The sequence below is a fragment of the Tupaia chinensis genome, unplaced genomic scaffold, assembly GCF_000334495.1.
Source record: "Tupaia chinensis unplaced genomic scaffold, TupChi_1.0 Scaffold000498_1, whole genome shotgun sequence".
Classification (NCBI taxonomy): domain Eukaryota; kingdom Metazoa; phylum Chordata; class Mammalia; order Scandentia; family Tupaiidae; genus Tupaia; species Tupaia belangeri.
Genome location: NW_006160010.1, coordinates 732,452 through 754,124, shown reverse-complemented (window position 1 = coordinate 754,124; position 21,673 = coordinate 732,452). Strand labels below are relative to the sequence as shown.

The following is a 21,673-nucleotide window of genomic DNA, read 5'->3' as shown; positions in this document are numbered from 1 at the left end:
CACAGTTTGAGTCTCAGACTTGGAAGCTTGCTTTCTCACTTCCCCTTTCTCTCTCTCTCTGGTTAAATAAAAGAATAATAATAATAATAAATGGAATTAAGTAAATAAATCTTTAAAAAAAAAAGAAATTGTAGTTCTAACCCAGACCTTTCCTCTGAATTTGACTATAGCCCTCCCTCTTCTCTAGTTGACATTCCTTTTTATAGTCTTAGAAGAATTAATAGTCAGACCACCTCCCCCTCCCAGGTCTTATTCTAGTGTTCCATATCTTAGAAAATAGCATCATAGGGACCAGCAGTTTGCATAATGGCTATGTCGCTGGACTCCCATGTAGTCGACCGTGGTTTGAGTCCCGGACCCAGTGGCTTAAACTCACGCTGGGCATGTGTGCGTGGGTGCCCAAGATCCCGAGAGGAGAATGGAGGAGAAGGGATTGCGGTTTGACCATCCCCCTTGGGGCTGATTTCTAGCTTTCTGTCTCTCAGTCTCTCTCTGTCTGTCTGGCAAGTGCACGTGCCCTATAGCAAAAACCTCTCCAAAAAAGAAAAAAGAAAATAGCATTATAAATTTAATTACACAAATCAAATATCTGAGCCCCATTGTTAAGTCTAAAGTATTTTATCTTCAAATGCCTGTTACTGACCCTCTCCTTCATTCTTAATAATAACTGAAAGCAATCTGTCCTTATGTCAATAATTAATACAAAACCAAAATTGTGAGTGAGGATTTAGTGTTTTAGGTTCTTTTGTTCATATTTAATGGGAGTAGGTCAACTTGATGAAGATGAATTGAGAGTGAGTATGCAAGCAAACAAAAAGGATTTTTCAATATTATTTTTAATTTAGTCAGCTCTCAGTTGGTCTTTTTTTCTAAAGTGTAAATTAACAAAGTGATCTGTTGACAGTCTTTATGGAACATAAGTTGAACTTGATGGGGACTCTAATTTGGGTGAAGTTTCCAAGAAAGAAAAATCCCTTATCAAGAGCAAAATCATGACTTGTGTAGAGGCAGAAATTATACTAAATATAAGTATGAAGTCAACGTGATCCAGGGTGTAAGTAGTACAAAAGATACTTCAGTCCTGCATAAACTTAAATGCAGAACAAGTCAGAAAGTTTGGAACTCATATAAGTATTGTGTATGGGACCAGCAGATGGCATAATAGTTAGGTTGCTGGACCCCCAAAATGGCTGCCTCTGGGTCCGGCAGTTTGAACCTCATGCCAGGAGTAAGTGCATGTGTGCCCGAAATCCCTAGAGGAGAAAGGAAGAGAAGGGATTGCAGTGTCCCCCAACCTTCCCAACCCCCTCCAACCCTCCCCCCAGGGGTGGGGTGGGGGTGGTTTCTCATCCTTTCACCCCCTCTCCAGCCAGCACAGGCACCCTATGGCAAATAACCTAAAAAAAGAAAAGGAGAAAGTTTCCTGAAGGTGAGATGCATATAAATCATTTGACTAGTTTTTTGGTTTTTGTTCTTTTTTCTCTCCAGATTTTAACATGGCAGGGCGGCATCAGAATCGTAGTTTTCCTCTTCTAGGAGTTCAGTCAAGTAGTCAAGTACATGCATTTGGAAACTGTACAGATAGTGATGTATTAGAGGAGGATGCTGAAGTGTATGAACTTCGATCCAGAGGAAAGGAGAAAGTCCGAAGAAGTACATCAAGAGATAAACTCGATGACATTGTACTATTAACAAAAGATATACAGGAAGGAGATACTTTAAATGCAATAGCCCTTCAGTACTGTTGTACGGTAAGTTTAATTTCCTTTTATTTAATTACTCATTCATAGCCAAACCCACATTGAAGTAAATTGTCCTTTTTATCTTATTGTTTTCTCTTTTTTTTTTTTTTTTTTTAAATTCTTTTTTAAGTAGAATTCTTGGTCATGTCAGTAAATACAAACTTTTTTTGAGAGAGAGGTTTTTGCTATAGGGCATGTACACTCACCAGAAAGACAGAGAGACAAAAAGCGAGAAATCACCCCCCGAGGGGATGGCCACGCTGCAATCCCTTCTCCTCCATTCTCCTCCCGGGATCTTGGGCACACACGCACATGTACCCTGTGTGAGTTTAAGCCACTGGGTCCAGGACTTGAACTGTGGTCAACTACATGGGAGTCCAGTGACATAGCCATTATGCCAACTACTGGTTCCAATAAATACAAGCTTTTAAGTGAATACTTAAATTTCTGTTTACTTCCAAATCCATGATTCTATCATTGGTATTGAAAATTATCCAAATGTTACCTTCTTACTCAGGTGTTAAGAGAATGTGGACGTATGTAATTAAAACCTTTTTCCTGCCCCAATTTCCTGAGATAACCAGTGTTAATATTATGGTGTTTTATTCTGTACTGTATATAAGCATGTATATGTCTGTATACACTTAAGTTGAACTTTAAAATAATTTTTTATTGGGACCAGCAAGTGGCATGGTGGTTAAGGTACTGGACACTCCCACATGGACAATCACGGTTCAAATCTTAGACCTGGTGGCTTGCTTTCTCACTTTCTCTCTGTTTCTCTCTCTCATCAAATTAAAATGAATGAATGAATAAATAAAATTTTAAAAATTATGGCCATGACGTTCTGCATATTACTTTTTTTCTGGTAATTATTATAATTACAATTCATCAAAACAAATATGTTACCAAATTTTTACTTAAAAATTTAGTAAAATATTTCATTGAAATGTAGTTTGTTGTTGTTGTTCAAATAAGAAGAGCTAGGAAGTTGAGTTTTTTTCACCTAACTTAGTACACATGTTTATGACAACACTTTCCCTGTCATATTAAATTAGGTCATACTTAACTCCTTTTTTTTTTTTTTTGGCTATAGAGTGTGTGTGCTTGCCAGAGAGATTGAGAGAGAAATCACCCCTGGGGGATGGCTGTGCTGAAGTCCTTTCTTGAGGACTTTGGGCATATAGGCACATGAAGTTGGCCATGTGGGATCTAACCGCCTTAACCTCCATGCTACCTGCTGGCCCTCTAATTTCATTTTTTAATGCAAGTAATCATGACTATTGTTTGTAGAGAAATAAGACCACTGAGAAACAAATTACAGAATGCGTCTTAGAAAGTTGATAATGGAATCAAGACTTTGACATGAGAGGCAAGGCTAACAACATCCAGATGGAAATCCAAGAGGCGAGTGTGGTCCAGTAGATTTATTAGAATAAGCTTTCACTGGGGCGAGTAGGTAGCGTGGTGGTTAAGTCACTAGACTCACATGGTCAACTACAGTTCGAGTCATAGACTCACTGGCTTGTTTGTGCATGCCCCAAAATCCTGAGAGGGGAATGGAGAAGTGATTGCAGCATGGCTATCCTCACTGGGGAGTAATTTTTTTTTTGGAGAGGTTTTTGCTATAGGTCACGGGTGCTCGCCAGACAGAGAGATAGAAAGCGAGAAATCACCCCACATGGGTGATGGCCATGCTGCAATCCCTTCTCCGTTCTCCTCTTGGGATCCTGGGCACACACCGCACCGCGCCGGGCAGGAGTTTAAGCCACCGAGTCCGGGATGCGAACTGCGGTTGACTACGTGGGAATCCAGCAACATAGCCACTACGCTAACTGATGGTCCCTGGGGAGTAATTTCTCATTTCCTGTCTCTCTATTTCTCTAGTGAGTGCATTTTCACTGTGGCAAAAACCTGAAAATGGATAAGCTTTACTGAGACCAGCAGTTAGTGTAATGGCTATGTCGCTAGACTCCCACATAGTCAACCACGGTTCAAGTCCCAGCCGCGGTGGCTTAAACTTATGCCATGTGCATGTGTGCCCAAGATCCCGAGAGGAGAATGGAGGAGAAGGGATTGTGGTGTGGCCATCCTGGGGAGTGATTTGCTTTCTGTCTCTGTGTCTCCTCTGTCTTTCTGGTGAGTGCACGCACCCTATAGCAAAAACCTCTCCAAAAAAAAAAAAGCTTTACTTTAATGAACATGCAGAAATTTCAGAAAAATTTGAAATGCTGTCTGAGTCAATAAAAATAGGCCATAGTGGGGACCAGCAGATGGCGTAATGGTTACGTCACTGGACTTCCATGTAGTAGACAGCAATTTGAGTCCTGAACCCAGCAGCTTAAACTCATGCTGGGTGTGTGTGTGTGTGCTTGCCCAAGATCTCAAGAGAAGAATGGAGGAGAAGGGATTCCATGTGGCCATCCCTGCGGGGGGATGATTTCTCACTTTCTGTCTTTCTAGCAAGCACATGTACTTCATAGCAAAAACCAAAAATAAAACAAAACAAAAGCCATAGTTCCAATGAGGTGAAAAGAAGAAAGTGTTTCAGGCATGTTAACAGTGGTGTAGAGATGACTGGAAGAAGGAAATAACGTAAGCAACAGAGGACTTTTTAAAAAATTATCTATTTATTATTATTATTCAGTTTGACCAGAAAAAGAGTGAGTGAGAAAGCAAGCTGCTAGGTCTGAAACTCGAACTGCGGTCAACCATATGGGAGTCCAGTACCTCAAGTATCATACCACCTGCCAGCCCCTAGAGGGAGTTTCAATAGGTATTTTAGAAATGAGTGACATGGACTAGGATGAAGCAGTCAGACAAAAAAAAGTTTGATCCATATAGTAAAAAGAACTGTATTGTGAGATTTTAACAGGGGAGATACAAAATGGTGGAGGAACCTGCTAATGAATTGGAGGGGATCCAAAGAGATTGGAATAATTCAAATGAACAAGGCTTAGACTAAAATATCAGCTTTTCAGCAGGAAGGGTTGAAAAAGAAGCAGGTAGAAAGTGTTATTTGGAGGAACGCTGCAGGATTTATCAGCTGATTTCTTACTTGAAATGAATTAGGGCCAGCAAGTAGTGTGGAGGTCAGAGTGGCTGGATCCCACATGGCTGACTCCACTGCTCGAGCCCCAGACCTGGCAGCTTGAAAATCACACTGAGTGCAAGTGTGCCCAGAATCCCAAAAGGAAGATGGAGAAGGGATTGCGGGATGGCCATCACCCCTTGGGGAAGTGATTTCTTTTTCTTTTTTAAAAATTATTATTTTTACTTAATTTTTATTTATTCATTCACTTATTATTTTTAATTTGAATAGAAAGAGAGAGAGAGGGAAAGTGAGAAAGCAAGCAATCAGGTCCAGGACTTGAACTGTGGTCAGTCATGTTGGAGTGTCCAGCACCTTAACCACCATGCCACCTGCTAGTCCCTTGGGGGAGTTACTTCTTACTCTGTCTGTGTGTGTGTCTCTTTCTGGAGAGTGCATGTGCCCTATAGCAAAAATTTTTTAAAAAAGAAAGAAATGATGAAAAGTGATTAGCTTAATAACATTTTTTAAAAAAATAATAATTACTTTATCTTTTTAAAAAATTTTCCATAGGGCACATAAACTCACCAGAGAGAGAGAGAGAAAGAGAGAAAAAACAAGCCACCAGGTCTGGGACTCAAATCACGGTTGGCCATGTAGGAGTCCAGCACCCCAACCACCATACTACCTACAGACCCTGTGATTATTTAACATTAAAGGTGAGAGAGCATTGGCCAAGTGGTGGGAAAGTTGATACAATAGAATTAGGGATTTAAGATAAGCATTGTCCCCTTTTGATGGGAGCCTAACTAGTGAAAAAAATGGATTAACCTTTTAAAAGGACTTATAAATGAGGCCAGCAGGTGGTGTGGTGGTTAAGGTGCTGAACTCCCACATGGCCAACTATGGTTCAAGTCCTGGGCCTGGTAGCTTGCTTTCTTACTTTCTCTGTCTCTGGTCAAGTAAAGCAATAGTAATAATAATTAAATAAAAAATAATAACAAATCTTTTTTAAAAAAAGGATTTATCATCATTTAAAAAATACAGTAAATATAGACTGCCCTTGTAGTACAGTTGTTAAGAGAACCATATCCTACATGGCTAATCCTAATACACATCTGGGCCAGGTGTTTGGAAAAAACCCATGGTACATGTGTGCATGCCCAAACTACTGAGGAATGGAGGAGAAGATTGTGGTATGCCTACACCACATTGGGGCGCTTTCTCCCTGGCAAATACATATGCCCTCTGACAATAAAAAACATACAGTAAGTAGTCCTGTGTTTCACTTATAGTCTTAGGAATTATTTAAAAATAGGCTTTTATGGAGCTGGCAGGTGGTGTGGTGGTTGGGGCACTGGACTCTCACATGGCTGACTGTTGTTTGAGTAGTCAAATAAAGCAGTCTGGACCTGGCAGCTTGCTTTCCTACTTTCCCTTTCTCTTTCTGTTTGTCTCTCTGGTCAAATTAAAAATGATAATAAAATAAAATAATTTTTTTTTAAAAATAGGCTTTTTATATGATTAAACTAAAAACTCCAAAGTTGTAGTCTTAAAGGCAGCCAAGGATGTTAGCATAACAGAAAACAGTACAGGGGTATGCAGAGAGATAATCTAGGTTGATAATAAATCTGGGAAGACTCCTTCAGAAAGAACATGGAGTTAGTAAAAGTATGTAATAACAAAAGAGAATTTAAAGAAGTGGAGTGCAGCTTTGAAATTTGCCAGTGAATGTTGATTTTTTTTTTTTTAAGAGAGATTTTGCTACAGACACGTGCGCTCACCAGAGAGACAGAAAGTGAGAAATCACACCCTCCTCCCCAACCACCCAGGGAGGACGGCCTCGCCGTGGGCACCCATGCACATACTCCTGGAGTGAGTTTTAAGCTGCTGAGTCTGGGACCTGAACTGTGGCCCATTATGTGGGAGTTCAGTGATGTAACCATTATGCCATCTGCTGGTCCCAGTGAATGTTGATTTAGAACAGCCTCGAAGTAGAAGATGACACAAAGCACCCTTTATCTTTACTGTCACATCTCCTAGTCCTTTGTCCCTATTCCCCTGTCGCATACATTCCAAGGGAATTTTCTAGTATGACCAGTCTTCCTCATATTTAGAAGATTTGTTCATTTCTCCCATCCTTTTTATTTTCTCTTTCTTTCTAATTCTCCTTTCCTTGACCTCTGTAACTATAGGTTTCTGATTTTCTTACTATTTAATAATTGCTAACATTTGTAACATTTGTAAGACATGTATTACTATTTTAAGTATATGCATGCTGTATTCATTATTGTTCATGTTGACTTTTAAAGTAGGTAGTATTATCCACTGCCATTTTCGAGGTGTGTAAACTGAATAGCAGAGAAGTTAAACAACTTGCTCCAAATCATACAACATTTGATTTTAGGTTTTAGCTATATGGCACATGTAGTCACAAGACAAAGTGAGAAATCACCCCCTAACGGGGGTGGTCATTCTGCAATCCCTCTTCCATTCTCCTCTTGGGATTTTGAGGACACGTGTATATGCACCTGGTGTGATTTTTGAGCCATCTGCTTGTGGACTTGTACAGCAGTACCACTTGCTAACCCCCATAACTATGTCTTTTTTTTAAATTTAAGAATTATCCCATTTGTTCTTATTTTTTAATTTGACGAGAGAGAAATTGAGAGAGAAAGGGAAAGCGAGAAAGAAAGCTGCCAGGTCTGGGACTTGAACCATGCTCGGCCATGTGGGAATCCAGCACCTTTAACCATCATGTCACCTGCCAGTCCTGACTCCCATAACTATGCTTTTAACCACTATTGTATATTGCCTTCTTAGCAACTCTCTTAATCTCCTTTATGGATTTCTTTTACTCAACATACTCCTCAAATGTTGCTATTCCTCAGGGATCTAACCTGTTATTTGCCTCTCAGTCTTTCTAGTGAATCTGTTGCCTCTGCGACTTCAGTTACCATTTTTGGTGCTAATCCACCAATCCACATATCTAGCCAAGATCATTCTTCTGAGTTTTAGAGCTGTATCTATAACTGCTCACAGAACATATTCCACTTGTGTTTTATCTATGAATATTAAACTATTGAGGCCAGCAGGTGGTGTGGTGGTTAAGGTGCTGGACTCCTACATGGCCAGTGGTGGTTCAAATCCCAGACCTGGTGGCTTGCTTTCTCACTTTTCCCTCTCTCACTCTTTCTGAACAAGTTTAAAAAAAAATGATGATGAATAAAATTAAATAATTCTTTTAAAAAAAGAACTAAAACCGGGGTCAGCAGTTAGCCTAATGGCAATGTTGCTGGACTCCCATGTAGTCAACCGCGGTTTGAGTCCCGGACCTGGTGGCTTAAACTCACGCTGGGCGTATGTGCATGCGTACCCAAGATCCCGAGAGGAGAACGAAGAAGGGATTGTGGCATGGCCATCCCCCATGGAGGGTAATTTCTCACTTTCTGTCTCTCTGTCTGGCGAGTGCATGCACCCTATTGCAAAAACCTCTCCAAACAAACAAACAAAACAAAACAAAAAACTAAAAAACCACACTAGGTGTATGTGTGTGCCCAAAATCCCAAGAGGAGAATGGAGAAGGGATTGTGGTGTAACTATCCCTCCTGGGGGGATGATTTCTCACTCTCCCTTCTCACTGTGTCTCTCTGGCGAGTGCATGTGCCCTATGACAGAAACCTTAAAAAAAAATTAAAATTTCTTGGTGTGATAACATAATAATTCAAATTAAGCATACTTTTTTTTCCCTTTCAAGCACCTGAAAGATGATATGTCCAAAATCTACATCTACCCTTTTCTCATCTCCCGAGGTATTTCATGTCTTTGTGAATAGCCTCATCAGCCATTGAGTTGACCAAACCAGAAATCTAAGTTCTGTCCTAGATTCACATTATCCGTCTGATAGCAGTCAGGTGGTACATGATTAGGGCTTAGATTAAGGCATTAATGGAAAAGATAAACAGGGCTGTCATTTAAGGTGGAGGAGTGCCTGTCATATTAATTACTATTCTGAGAAAAACATTCCTTTTCCTCCTTATCCCAGTGATAGGGGATATAGACATATTGAGAACGTTATATAAAGTACAGGGAAAACTTATAAAATGATCTCAAAAGTAATGCATTTACACTGAGAAGTTAAAGAGAAAAAGTGGCTTTAGAAGGCAAAATTCTTATTTTTTAAGAATTACTTAATTTAACTGTACTTACTCATTTTTTTTTTTTTTAGTTTGACCAGAGAGAGACAGAGAGAGAGAGAGAAAGAAAGGCAAAAGTGAGAAAGCAAGCCACCAGGCCCAAGACTTGAACCATGGTCAGCCATGCGGGAGTGTCCAGCACCTTAACCACCATGCCACCTGCTGGTCCCATTATTTTATTTTAGTCTTCAGAAAGTTGGTAGTAAATACATATTATGGAAAAACTAGAGATTTCTTTTTTTTTTTTTTTTTTGAGAGATTTTTGTTACGGGGAGCATATGCTCACCAGAGAGCCAGAGAGACAGAAAGCTCTCATCCCCGCTCCCCAAAGAGGGATGACTACGCTGTAATCCCTTCTCCATTCTCCTGGCAGGAACTGTGCACACACGCCTGGTGTGTGTTCTAAGCTGCTGGGACTCGAACTGCGGTCAATTACGTGGGAATCCAGTGATGTAACCATTATGCCATCTGTTGTTCTTTAGACTTCAAAGTTTTTACAACAAAGTAAGTTCATATTTTGTCTTTTTCCAAAAACTTTGAAGTTCGATCGATTGATTGATCGATCGATCTATCCACTTCAATTTGACCAGAAAAGGGTGGTGGGGAAGAGAAAGTGAGAGGGCAGCAAGTCGCTGGGTTCGGGACTCAAATTGTGTTCAGCCATGTGGGAGTCCAGCACCCTTAACCACCATGCCACCTGCCGGCCCTGAAGTACTCTTACATATTTTTTTCACACACTTCAACATCTTTGAGATTGGAATGGAGGCATCTTCGGTTGGCAGTTTTTTTTTTACTTAAGAGATATGTATATATTGGCCCCTCTTAAGAGTTGATTGTGTCTTAGTTTTGATAACATAGTAATTTTACTTAGTTAGCATTTACCTATGCTTCCCATTGTGAAACTGGAATAAATATAAGCATCTGAAATCCTTCCTTCACAAGTTACTTACAGGCAGCAGCATCATGGTATTTGTGAATCATGCCCAAAGGGAAATGGCACAGGATCCCAGTGTCTAGTTAAATAGTAACAGTAAGTAGTTACTAATATGTAGGTGATGATAAAAAGGCAGTTTGATTCCCTAAGACCAGTAGATCCAAAATGGTATAGAAATCGCATCTACAAATGAAATGTCTTGGTGTGGTAACTTCATATTACTACTAATTGGAATTATGGTCACTTTATTTCCTTCAAAGATAATAGATGATTCTTGCTACCATTATTTTGACTTAGAATTTAGTCTAATTTTTGTTTTGTTTTTAAACAGGTAGCAGATATCAAGAGGGTTAACAATCTCATCAGCGATCAAGATTTTTTTGCCCTGAGGTCTATCAAAATACCAGTAAAAAAGTTCAGTTCACTGACTGAAACACTTTATCCTCCAAAAGGAAGACAAACTTCACGTCCTTCATCTGTTCCATTCACTCCAGAACAGGAAATTTTACCAGCTAGTGATTCTTTTTCTTCCAGTGAGTCAGCTGGTAGCTTTTTAAAAGAAGTAGACCGAGACATAGAACAAATAGTAAAGTGTACAGACACCACGAGAGAGAACCTCGATGAGGTAGTGTCTGCCTTAACAGCACAACAAACACGATTTGAACCTGATAACAGAAACACTCAACGTAAGGATCCCTACTATGGAGCAGACTGGGGAATAGGGTGGTGGACAGCTGTAGTGATCATGTTGATAGTAGGTATAATAACGCCAGTATTTTATTTGCTGTATTATGAAATTTTAGCTAAAGTGGATGTTAGTCACCATTCAACAGTGGATTCTTCACATTTGCATTCAGGAATCACTCCCTCATCACAGCAGAGAGAAATGGAAAATGGAATTGCTCCAACTAAAGGAATACACTTTGGCCAACAAGATGATCATAAACTATACAGTCAAGATTCTCAGTCACCTGTTGTCGAACATAAAACATAGCAGTTAGCCATAATCACAGTGTTACCGATCACACGTACATCTGGGATATGCTGAGTCAGTTATATTAAATAACCACTTCAAAGGCAGGACTTAGGTAGAGTGAAGAATTTTTTTCAACTTTAAAAATAAAAAAATTGAGCCATTTATAAGTGGAGTTGCTAGTTGATGTTGAGAGCAATCCATAAATCTGTTGTTGGCACTTAAAGCAGAAATGAATTTAAATGTGTTTAGAAGGCTCTTCTTGGATCTTTTTTCTTACCCAAGGCTACTTATGTATAAATCTTATTTTTTAAAGATATTTTTGGTTTAAGGTTATTAATGTTAAATTTATGAAGCGGCATAATGATAGCGACTGGAGATTTTCTACTGTAAACCACCAAAATACCTGGCTGTAACAAAGTTTGATCCTAAATTATTTATGATACTTAATACTCTGTTTTGAAACTTAAGACAGTACATGTACTATGAAAGCATAAGTAGAAAGAGAGGTGGGGATATAATGTGTCCTTCCTGTGATAAGGTTAAGAAGTACATCAAATATTTTTAAGCCCCCAAAATAATGTGTTATGGTGAGAGTGTTGCCATGTGGTCACGAAGATAGATCAAGACCTAGAAGTAATTTTTTCTCTCTTAATGCAGTAAGTCAGAGCCCTTTACTTCACCTCCACTTCTGTTATTAAGATGTTATTTTTGCCTTGATATTTAAAAGCACTTTTGTAGTTCTTTGATAAGTATTACACATGTAATAATCCCTTATATACTGTGAGAAATCATTGCTGTGTGACATGGTAGCATGCCTTAATTACATCGAATGCCTTATGATACTAATTTAAGTAAATTAATGTAAGTTTAGACTTAAAATGAAATATTATTTCAGATGGACCAGTCAGATTCATTACATAAGTCAGATAAATTTGTATCTACTTTCATTCTCAACCACAAGTTAATAGGATCAAAACATCTTTATTGTCTGCCTCTGAGGTCTGTTTCATGAAATGGTTTGTTAAGCAAAAACAAGAGTGAAGAAGCCTTCTGCATTAGGGGTAGCACAAGAATTAGCGTTTTCTCTTAACTTCTGTTGTTCAAAGAGAAAATGTCCAACTAGCCGCCTTTTTTCCCTAAACTGTAACATCAGATTGGAGAACAGGTGCAAAGTGTAGGTTTGATTAAAGGGCTTGATAGTGTCAATTTTTAAGATCTGGTATGGATCAGCTACAGTCTGGCTAAGAAGTATTTGTATACTGATTTCATCGTGTAGTTTGTTAAAGTATGTTTTTAAAAGTGTAACCAAAATGATTCAGCAGAAGTGAGATTTGGTGGAGTCTGGATTGCTTGTTTTATGTATATTAAAAAGTATACTTTAATATATATAGACTATCACCTCATTTTCTGGGCATTATTTCCTAATATATGATGTGTCAGCTTTTGGGTCAATTATATCTCAGATTCCAATCTTAACAAAAAGGGGCATGAATATTTACAGTAGGTGGGGCTTTATGTACTGTAAGGAGAAAAGCATCTTAAAAAGACAGGACAAAGAAGTTAAAACATCCAAGCCCTTTCTTAAGTTAGAGGACCTTAGGCAGTTACCAAAAGGCTTTTAATAGGGAATCGTAGCAAATTGATTCTTCAAATATCTTTTCTTTAAACATTTAAAAAATTGTTTTATTGTGTCTTGTGTATCTTGAGAAGAGAAACATCTTCTGAATTTATATTCAGTGTTACTTCATCTATTTACATTGTATTAAGCCTGCTGAAAAATCAAGTTTAGGGAACAAATGATAAATTAGAGTAGAACAGGCTAGATGTCTTTGAAGAACTTTATTTACATCCAACTGTTAGTGATTCCTTACTAGTTCTACTTTGAAAGTGTGGTGGAATGGTCTGATTTTCAGAGTAAGTCATTTATTTTTAAAGTAATGAGTTGTACTGTGTGCTTACTGATTAAAAATCACCTCTGCCTTGCAGAATACCCTTTTTAAAGGAAATGTGTATCTTTATGACACAATCAGGCAGTTTTTTCATATATTTGAATTAGATGAATATAATTTAAATTATACATGATTCTGTATGTTCTATATACAATTAGATGTTATTTCTAAAAGAGAAAATTCCCTAAGCCCTTAATAGATTCAGAATAATCTTAGCCATTAAAAAGTACTAGTATACATAAAATTACAGCAAATGCAAGTTACTTTGTGTAAGTAACAGTTATTTGATAATATGGGCTTTAATAGGTTTGAAACCATATTTGAATTTACCTCGAGGTAAGTTTGTATGTACACAAATTAAAACCAACTAAATTAAATCATTGTATAATATTTGGTTTGCTTAAAAATTTGGAGTTTCAAGTGAAGAAAAATCTGATTATTTTTAGGGCAGATCCTGTTTTGAAGTCTGAGTAAACATGGTTAAGATTGTTTTGAACTATTGGATGCCACTTAAATGAAGTATTTTTTATCATCCAGCTCCTAGGAAAATATGGGATTCATGTCTTCAAAAGATATATTAAGATGGGTAACAGTGTGCTGGCTTTGTGAAGAATTTGAAACTAGACTGTTTGTTTCCTCCAGAGGACTTTGTGTTTTTTGTGCTTTTCTTTTTCTGGACTTTCCCTGTTTGTTCAATGGCTTAAAGGGGCCTTTAAATGAATCACTAGTCAGTAATTTGTTCATTTTAAAAGTATTTACTTCTAAAGTTGCCCAGATGGAAATGAAAAGACTAGTTAGCTTTAGGACTATCATGAAGCAAGGATCTAGAGTGGTACAGGGTGACAGTGGAGTATTTAGAAGTGGTATTTAAATGGTGCATTATGATAGGAATTCTACTTTGAATTGCAACAATATTGCTCAGGAATTCAGTATTTTTCTTCCAAGTATGTGCATATTGCACTGTTAGATTACAGACGTTATCTGAATGCTTTAATACTTTTCATGTATGCAAAATCTATAAATCTTTTGTATAATTTATTTTATACAAATACAAATGTAATTATAGAGAATTATGCCAGCATGTACATCTGTAAATTGGTTTTTAAAACTTTTGCCTCTTATTTTTCATATAAAAGACCTGCAAAATGTAATAAAGTTTATATTTTATTATTTAATCTAAAATGGATGCCTGTGAGTTTAATTGAATAAAGCAAACCTTTTCTACTCTGTTCAAACTGCTTGATTAGAGATAACTGTGTAAAAGCAAATTGCTAAAGATTCACCAATTCACATTTCCCCTTGTTAAACAAAATCCAGTGGAGTATTTGTAGAACATAAATGAAATGAATCAAAACAACTTTTAGATGAATGTTCTTTGGGGGGAGGGGGTTCTCACAGATAAGGATTTGGTAAGGCATGGGCCAAGACTTGCAATGAAGCCCCTGTTTATGTGTGAATTTTAAGAATATAAAATCACCTTCCCATTTCAAGGTAAATTAAGTTTTGGGCGGGCTCCCTGGCCTGATGGGTGAACTGTGTGGCTGAGTCCTGTCCCTGGCCTGTGCCCAAACTCTTGAAGGGAGGGAGAGATGGTGAATAGATTGCAGCCTGATCATTCCCTTTTGGGGGTTGGGGGTGCAGATGCTTTTTCCTCTGGCATGAGTACATGTGCCCTAATTTTAAGTTTTTTTCCTCCAAAGAACTATTCATTTCCATTTGTTATTTCTTAATTTGACCAAAGAAAGACAGAAAGAGAAAGGAAAAGTGAGAAAGTAAGCTGCCAAGTTGGGACCTGAACCATGGTCAGCCATGTGGGAATCCAGTGCTCTGGCCACCATGCCACCTGCCAGCCCCAATAGTAAAGATATTTAAATTACAGATAGCAAATAGAATTGAAAAAGTACTGTGAGGCCTTATTTACTTAATGGAGGAATTTATGGCTTAATTTTTTTTTTTTTTTTTTAATTTTAAAGGCATCTTGGTCTTTAAAATAAATTTTTACTAACTCAAAGACTTTAACCATATTAAACCAAAGCCACTAACACTGTACATTTGAAGGTAGCTCTGAGGGAAGAAAAGGTTACCTACCAGGAGTCCTGTGAATTAGCATTCCCTATCCATAGTAACAGTTCAAAACAACAGTGATAAACTAAGATACTTGTACTAAATCTCTGGGTTATAACAATGTTCTTCCTATCATATACCTGGAGTGTTTGTACTCATTCAATGATATTTGACTAAGCAATCTCTGCTCAGTAAACATCGTTATTTTACTAGATCAATCTGTACCAACAGATTAGTTTACCAAATAAGTAACATTTAAGTTCAAGGTAAAACATCTTCATAAAATACAAAAGGACACAATTTTGTTTTGTAAGAATTTAATGTGTAAACAAATACAGAAAAATAAACATAGCAAACAAATATTTTTGTTTAGCAATTTTAAAGACACTTCACCAACAAGTACTATTTTTTTTTCCATTTAAGAGGTTATCTCTGCAAAATAATGTTTATCTTCCTATGGAATAACATCACAGTTTCAGATATTAACCAAGAAAAACAAGATTCATGCTGGTAAAGCAATCTGCAAATCCTGCCTGTTCTTGTAATTAGTACACTTTAAAATTCTAAGAAAGATTTTCCAAAGTGGGGAAGAATACACTTAAAGGAGATGGTAGTGGGACCAGCAGATGGTGTAATGGTTACGTCACTGGACTCCATGTAGTCAACCGTGGCTTAAAACTCATGCCAGGGGCGTGTGTTCACGTGCCCAAGATCCCAAGAGGAGAATGGAGGAGAAGGGATTGCGGCATGGCCATCCCCCGGGGAGTGATTTTTCGCTTCCTGTCTCTCCAGCAAGCACACACACCTTATAGCAAACATCTCCCTTTATATATATATATATATATATAAATATGAAGATAGCTGGAACCTTTCAGAGTGGATCCTTACCACCCCCCAAAGGGCTCCCTACTATCTGTAGGACAAAGAAAAAACAATGGTACAGATGAACTGAAAGTTAGGAAAAGAAAGAAACGTATCTGATTCATGCAGTCATCCTTGTCATACAGTAAAGCAAGTAAGCAGAACTGTACAGGTAAGTTTTCTATGAACTAAATGGTATCTGGCTCCAGTACTAAGGAGGTGAGAGAAAGAAAACACCTACATTAATTATCAATGCCAAATGACAAATTTATTTGTCCACTATTATTGAAAACCCTGGGAGGTCTCTAAGATCGCTACTTTAAAACAGATTTCATTTCATGGTTTTTACCTAAAAATCTTAAAATATTTTGATATTCCTTTAAACAAGAAGTAATTCACATATAATCAACATAGCACTAAACTAGTAAGATAGGTCCTCACACCCACCTTGAATTACTTGAGGAAGTATTGCCATTCAGTGATCTTTTTCCTGAGAAAGTCATGTTGTACAATGGCACAGATGACACATTTTCTTGTGTTTCCCACAGATACAGGATGGGAAAATTAGATTACAATATATTTTAGGAGGAAAATGCTTGTTTCTCAAAACTGTTCTCAGATTAAAAAAACAAACAAACAAACAAATAAACAAAAACCCCTTTTTTTGTTAGCGTGCACACGCACTTGAGAGAGAGAGAAAGTGAGAAAACCTCCCCCATAGGAGATGGTCACACTGCAATCCTCCCTCCACTCCTCCTCTTGGAATTCTGGGCACGCACATGTGGTCAGTTTCTCAAGCCGCCAGATCCAGGACTCGAACCTGAGATTGGCCATATAGGGCCCAGCTGCCCTAACCAGCACAATAGTTGGCCCTCAGATGCTTCCTAAGCTGTAATTTTTCAGAGAGTGAAAACAAAATTGAAGTGATCATTTCTATTAGGTAAGAGAATTAATGCATAGGATAAAGTTTGGTCTTGATGTTTATACAGTTTTCATAGAAAATTGTTTACAAGTTGAGAAGCTAAGGCACAGAAACTTAACCAAGCTCATTTTCAAAGTGGAGTTTAATAATAAAAGTGGAAACAAGATCTAGGGCTCTGATTCTCAGGTTAGAGGATAATGGCTGATATCCTCCTGAAAGTGAAAAATATTTTGGTAATATTAAGTCATTTTTGAAATACATAATTTAGCGTGCACATGCACTTGGGAGAGAGAAAGTGAGAAAACCTTCCCCATAGGGGATGGTCACACTGCAATCCTTCCTCCATTCCTCCTCTTGGAATTCTGGGCACACATATGTGGTTAGTGTTTCTCAAGCCACCAGATCCAGGACTCGAACCTGAGATCGGCCACATAGGGTCCAGCTGCCCTAATCAGCACAATGGTTGGCCCTCAGATGCTTTCTAAGCTGTAATTTTTCAGAGTGAAAATGAAATTGAAGTGATCATTTCTATTAGGTAAGAGAATTAATACATAGGATAAATTTTGGTCTTGATGTTTCTACAGTTTTCATAGAAAATTGTTTACAAGTTGAGAAACTAAGGCACAGAAACTTAACCAAGCTCATTTTCAAAGTGGAATTTAATAATAAAAGTGGAAACAGGAGCTAGGGTTCTAATTCTCAGGTTAGAGGATAATGGCTGAAATCTTCCCAAAAGTGAAAAATACATTTTGGTAATATTAAGTCATTTTTGAAATACATAATATGAATTTCTTTAAGTCTTTGGCATTTGTGAGAGTCTTTGGAGGCTGAGGTTTACATGGTACTGCCCCCACCCATGTAAAAAGGCAGGGGAGCTAGCTTTCAGTTGAACAAAAAACATGAATCCTAATTTAAAAATAACCTGAGTTCATTTGGCATGATTATATAAACTGACTGTATAGCTTATAAGTCCCGTGAAATGTAACAGAGGCTGTACACCTCGGAGTTCATGCACATGTGTTCTCCAGTGAAATTTATACGACCAGAACTTACTCTACACTTCAAAGTGCAAACTTAAATAAGATGTCTCGTTCTAATTTTCCATTACCCCAACTATTCAGAGATGTCCAACTTACTACATGGGACGACCATTAGCTTCAAGTTTAAGAATGTATAATATTGATCCCACACGAGTCTCCTCGTACCACTGAGATACGAGCAGTGGAATTTACATCGCTCAGATTGGCAGTTCCCTCTGTACAAGCTTTTAATCACAGAACATCTAATCTCATCAATTTATACTTGTAAGAGCTCAAGTAGGTTAATGTAGCCATAATCTAGTAGTACAGAACATGCTATATAAAACTATTTTCAAGTTACTGTTTTTAAAGTGCTCCATGTGCTATATAAAATTAACTTCCAGATGTGTAGAAACCCATTATGAGTAGTGATGGTTTTACAAAAGACCAGCAATTAAACAAAAATGACTTCAAGTATGAATACGTAGAATAAGAGATGCAAAAATTCTTTAGGCACATTTGAATCCAAGTAATAACAATAAAAAAAAGACTACTAAAGTACTTAAGAGGGATGGGAGAGGCTGTGACGGAATGTCAGCGTGTCGGGGGCTAAACTGTAAGGTAACAGAATGTGAACTCAAAGTGGTTCTGCATATCTGAGTACCAAACATTTGTCCAACAAAACAGGAACAAAAATAAAATACTTACTCGATTCTTATCAGAAGAAAAAACATAAAACATGTCTGTCCCAAAGGCTTAGAAGCTGTACCATAAAGATATTTTTAAAGAAACTTCATGGCTAATAGGTGGCTTCATCCATGTTGTCGTCACTGTCTGCACCAAAATCATCTCCGTTATCAAAGTATGAATTAATGTAGTCATTTTCCTATGAGAAACAATATATTCCTCAGTAAACATGAGCATGAATGAGTAAAAAAAAAACATTAAGAATACAACACAGACTGTCCATGTAAGTTTATAATTACTAGATTTAGTTAATAAGAAAATACACCTAGGGACCAGCAGTTGGCAATGTGACAATGACACCTGACGACATTAAGGAGTTATACTTCACTGTGTGACATGTAATGATGCTGTGATGTTAGTGAAGAGCCCTTATTTTTTTCTTTTTTTGGAGAGGTTTTTGCTATAGGGCGCATGCGCTTGCCAGAAAGAGAGAGAAAAAGAGAGAGAGACAGAAAGCGAGAAATCACCCCTCAGGAGGGATGGCCACGCCGCAATCCCTTCTCCTCCATTCTCCTCTCAGGATCTTAGGCATGCACGCACATGCGCCCAGTGTGAGTTTAAGCCACCAGATCCGGGACTCGAACTGCAGTCAACTACATGGGAGTTCAGCGACATAGCCATTACGCTAACTGCTGGTCCCAAGAGCCCTTATATTGTTTAGTCCATACTGTAACACGTACGGGGAACTGATGTGATGCCCAGGGTTGGCTGAACAGTTATCCGAGGCAGATGGGAGTAGGGAAGGGGTACAGGCAGGGATGGGGGGGTGTATGAAGGGCTGAAAGAGTGACTGTGAACTGATCCTCGTTAGGCTGGCTAGCAGGTACACAGGTGTCTTACTAGCTGATAAGATTTCTGTACGTGACTGAAATCTACCATAATAAAAAAGCAACCTCCACATCTCTACTGTCTAGGTAAGAAACACTATTCTCAAAAAAAAAAAAAAAAAGTCTGCTGGGTATCAGCTGTATTATTTTCCTGAAGGTTTTCTTTTTTAGTATCTAGATGGTGGGATTTTATATATAAAGATACATAAACAATGCCAGCATTCAGGTATTTCATTACTTTATCTTCCCTAAATACTTTAAGTTTCTGCATTCAGCTAAGACTCCTCACAGCTCCAGAAAGCTAGCTGGACTTCACTAATGCCAGGAAACCCAGGAATGTCTAGAAAGCTGACTGAGAACAGGGGGTGAAGGGTGTGAACCAGGAAGGGATGGCATGGTTAAGACAGTTAAGAGTTTAAATCAAGACATTTTGTAAATGAGACCTAGGCAAGAACACTTGTGTGGAAATAGAAACAAGCCGATTAGTACATAAAAGTGGAAATGATTAAGAGAGGGATACTAGTTTCTAAACCATCAAATGCCGGGGATAACAGGTGGCATAGTGGTTGAGGCACTGAATTCCCACATGGCCGACCACAGTATGAGTCCTGGACCCAGCTTGAAACTCACACCAGGTGTATGTGCATGTATGCCGAAAATCCCAGGAGAAGGGCTTGTGGTGTGGCCATCCTCCCAGGAAGGGTGATCTCTCATGTTCTCTCTCTCTGTCTCTCTGGTCAGTGCGTGCGCCCTATAGAAAAAAAATCTCTCTGAAGAAAAAAAAAAATTACATGCCACTTGTGTTTTAAGTATCAGCACCTCTTCCAAAGTATGCATGTTCATGGACCCAAATTAAGCAACCTGTGATGTCAGTAATCTTGATAGAAGTATAAAGTAGTGAGCCAGTTGAAACCGATATTTTAAATGGCTCTTGGCTCTCATTTGAGTCTGTGATAGATACTACGATCCACATAGATTGTTTGGGTTTTGTTCCTGGCTCATAACCCTTGAGTAGTCAGAAAAGTTGTGATGCATTTTTTTTCTATGCTTTTCTATGCAAAAATGCATCATGACTCTTCTGACAACCCAATATTTGGCTTTTTGTCTAGTTCCTGAAGTTCCCCAAGCAGGTTATAGAAACAGTCCATAGAGAAATTAGGACCCTATGCCCAGACGGTGGCACAGCGGTAATGCAACAGGGGAGGTTCTGGGCTCAATCTGGAGACCTCGCTGGCATGTCTGCATGAGCGTGCTCTGACCCAGAGCTGGCTGGCTGACTGGAGCTAGGAATGGATACAGCATGAAGACCGTGAGAAGTACCTATCTCTCTGTCTCTCTCTCTCACTCAAGGAAGACACAAACGGACATTAAAAAAAAAAAAAAAAAGAACCAAGGTGTTCATTCTAGAGAGATCCTGGAAGGAGTGCTACAGAGAAGGCAAGGAGAATCTGCAGACAGCCTTGCTGGGCTTCCTCAGTCTGCTAGCATCAGCTGATAGCCACTGCCCAGTCACGTTTCACATGGTCATCCATGCTTGGATCATGTCTATGTAACGAAGTCTCTACCACTGGGCTTCTTTTTATCTCACTCTCTTTCTGAACAAGTTTAAAAAAAAATGAGGAGGAGGAATAAAATTAAATAATTATTTTAGATAAAAACTAAAACTGGGATCAGCATTTAGCATAATGGCTATGTTGCTGGACTCCCATATAGTCGACAGCAGTTCGAGTCCCAGACCCAGTGGCTTAAACTCACACCAGGCGCGTGTGCATGCTGCCCAAGATCCTGAGAGGAAAATGGAGGAGAAGGGATTGGGGCGTGGCCATCCCCCCTGAGGGGTGATTTCTTGCTGTCTCTCTGTCTGTCTCTGTCTTTCTGGTGTGCACACGCACACTATAGCAAAAACCTCTCTAAATAAATAAATAAATAAATAAAAGGGGAAACGGAGGATGAGAAGTACTGTCTCAATCATTTCAGAGAGCAACAGCAATAAAACGAATGATCTGGAAAGAGAGCAGAAGACAATGTGATTAATTTAGAAACAATTAGACTTGAAATTTATCTGGAAGAATGAATAGAACACAGGAAATTATGATGAAGAAGGACAGCAGGGAAGACATGCCCTACAAATATTAACAAATAATCAGAAGCTTCTATAAACAGTGTTGGTTCAGAAACGGATCCAGGAAAGGGGCCCTCTAGCCAGTTAAGGCCACTCACCAGGGCCTTGAAGTCACCACCACCATGGCCAGCCAGCCAGTTGCGGGGCACTCAGCAGTTGCTGCAGGCCAAGAAGCGAGCACCAAGAAGGTGTCCTAGGCCTGTGTAGGAAAGAACTAGAGGCTGAAGCAGGCCAAAGCAGCCAGGCTGAAACGGAACCGTACTGCCTGCAGAGGGGGAAAGAG

General features: G+C 38.6%; 2 protein-coding genes across 5 annotated transcripts in view; one reads left to right on the top strand and one right to left on the bottom strand.

Moving 5' to 3' along the window:
- Window positions 1-1,491: 1,491 nt before the first annotated feature.
- On the top strand, window positions 1,492-13,314 carry LYSMD3 (LysM domain containing 3). Its single transcript, XM_027774963.1, has 2 exons — window positions 1,492-1,751; window positions 10,235-13,314. The coding sequence occupies exons 1-2, from the start codon at window positions 1,497-1,499 to the stop codon at window positions 10,895-10,897; spliced, it is 918 nt and encodes a 305-aa protein (XP_027630764.1). The 5' UTR covers window positions 1,492-1,496; the 3' UTR covers window positions 10,898-13,314.
- A 3,745-nt stretch (window positions 13,315-17,059) lies between these two features.
- The window catches only part of POLR3G (RNA polymerase III subunit G), a 42,216-nt gene continuing 37,602 nt past the window's right edge, over window positions 17,060-21,673 (bottom strand). For all 4 annotated transcript variants that reach the window (XM_006156541.3, XM_006156540.2, XM_027774962.1 and 1 more), the window contains exon 8: window positions 17,060-18,580. In XM_006156541.3, coding sequence (XP_006156603.1) covers window positions 18,494-18,580 — 87 coding nt within the window. In that variant the 3' untranslated portion in view covers window positions 17,060-18,493. The remainder of the gene's footprint in view (window positions 18,581-21,673) is intronic.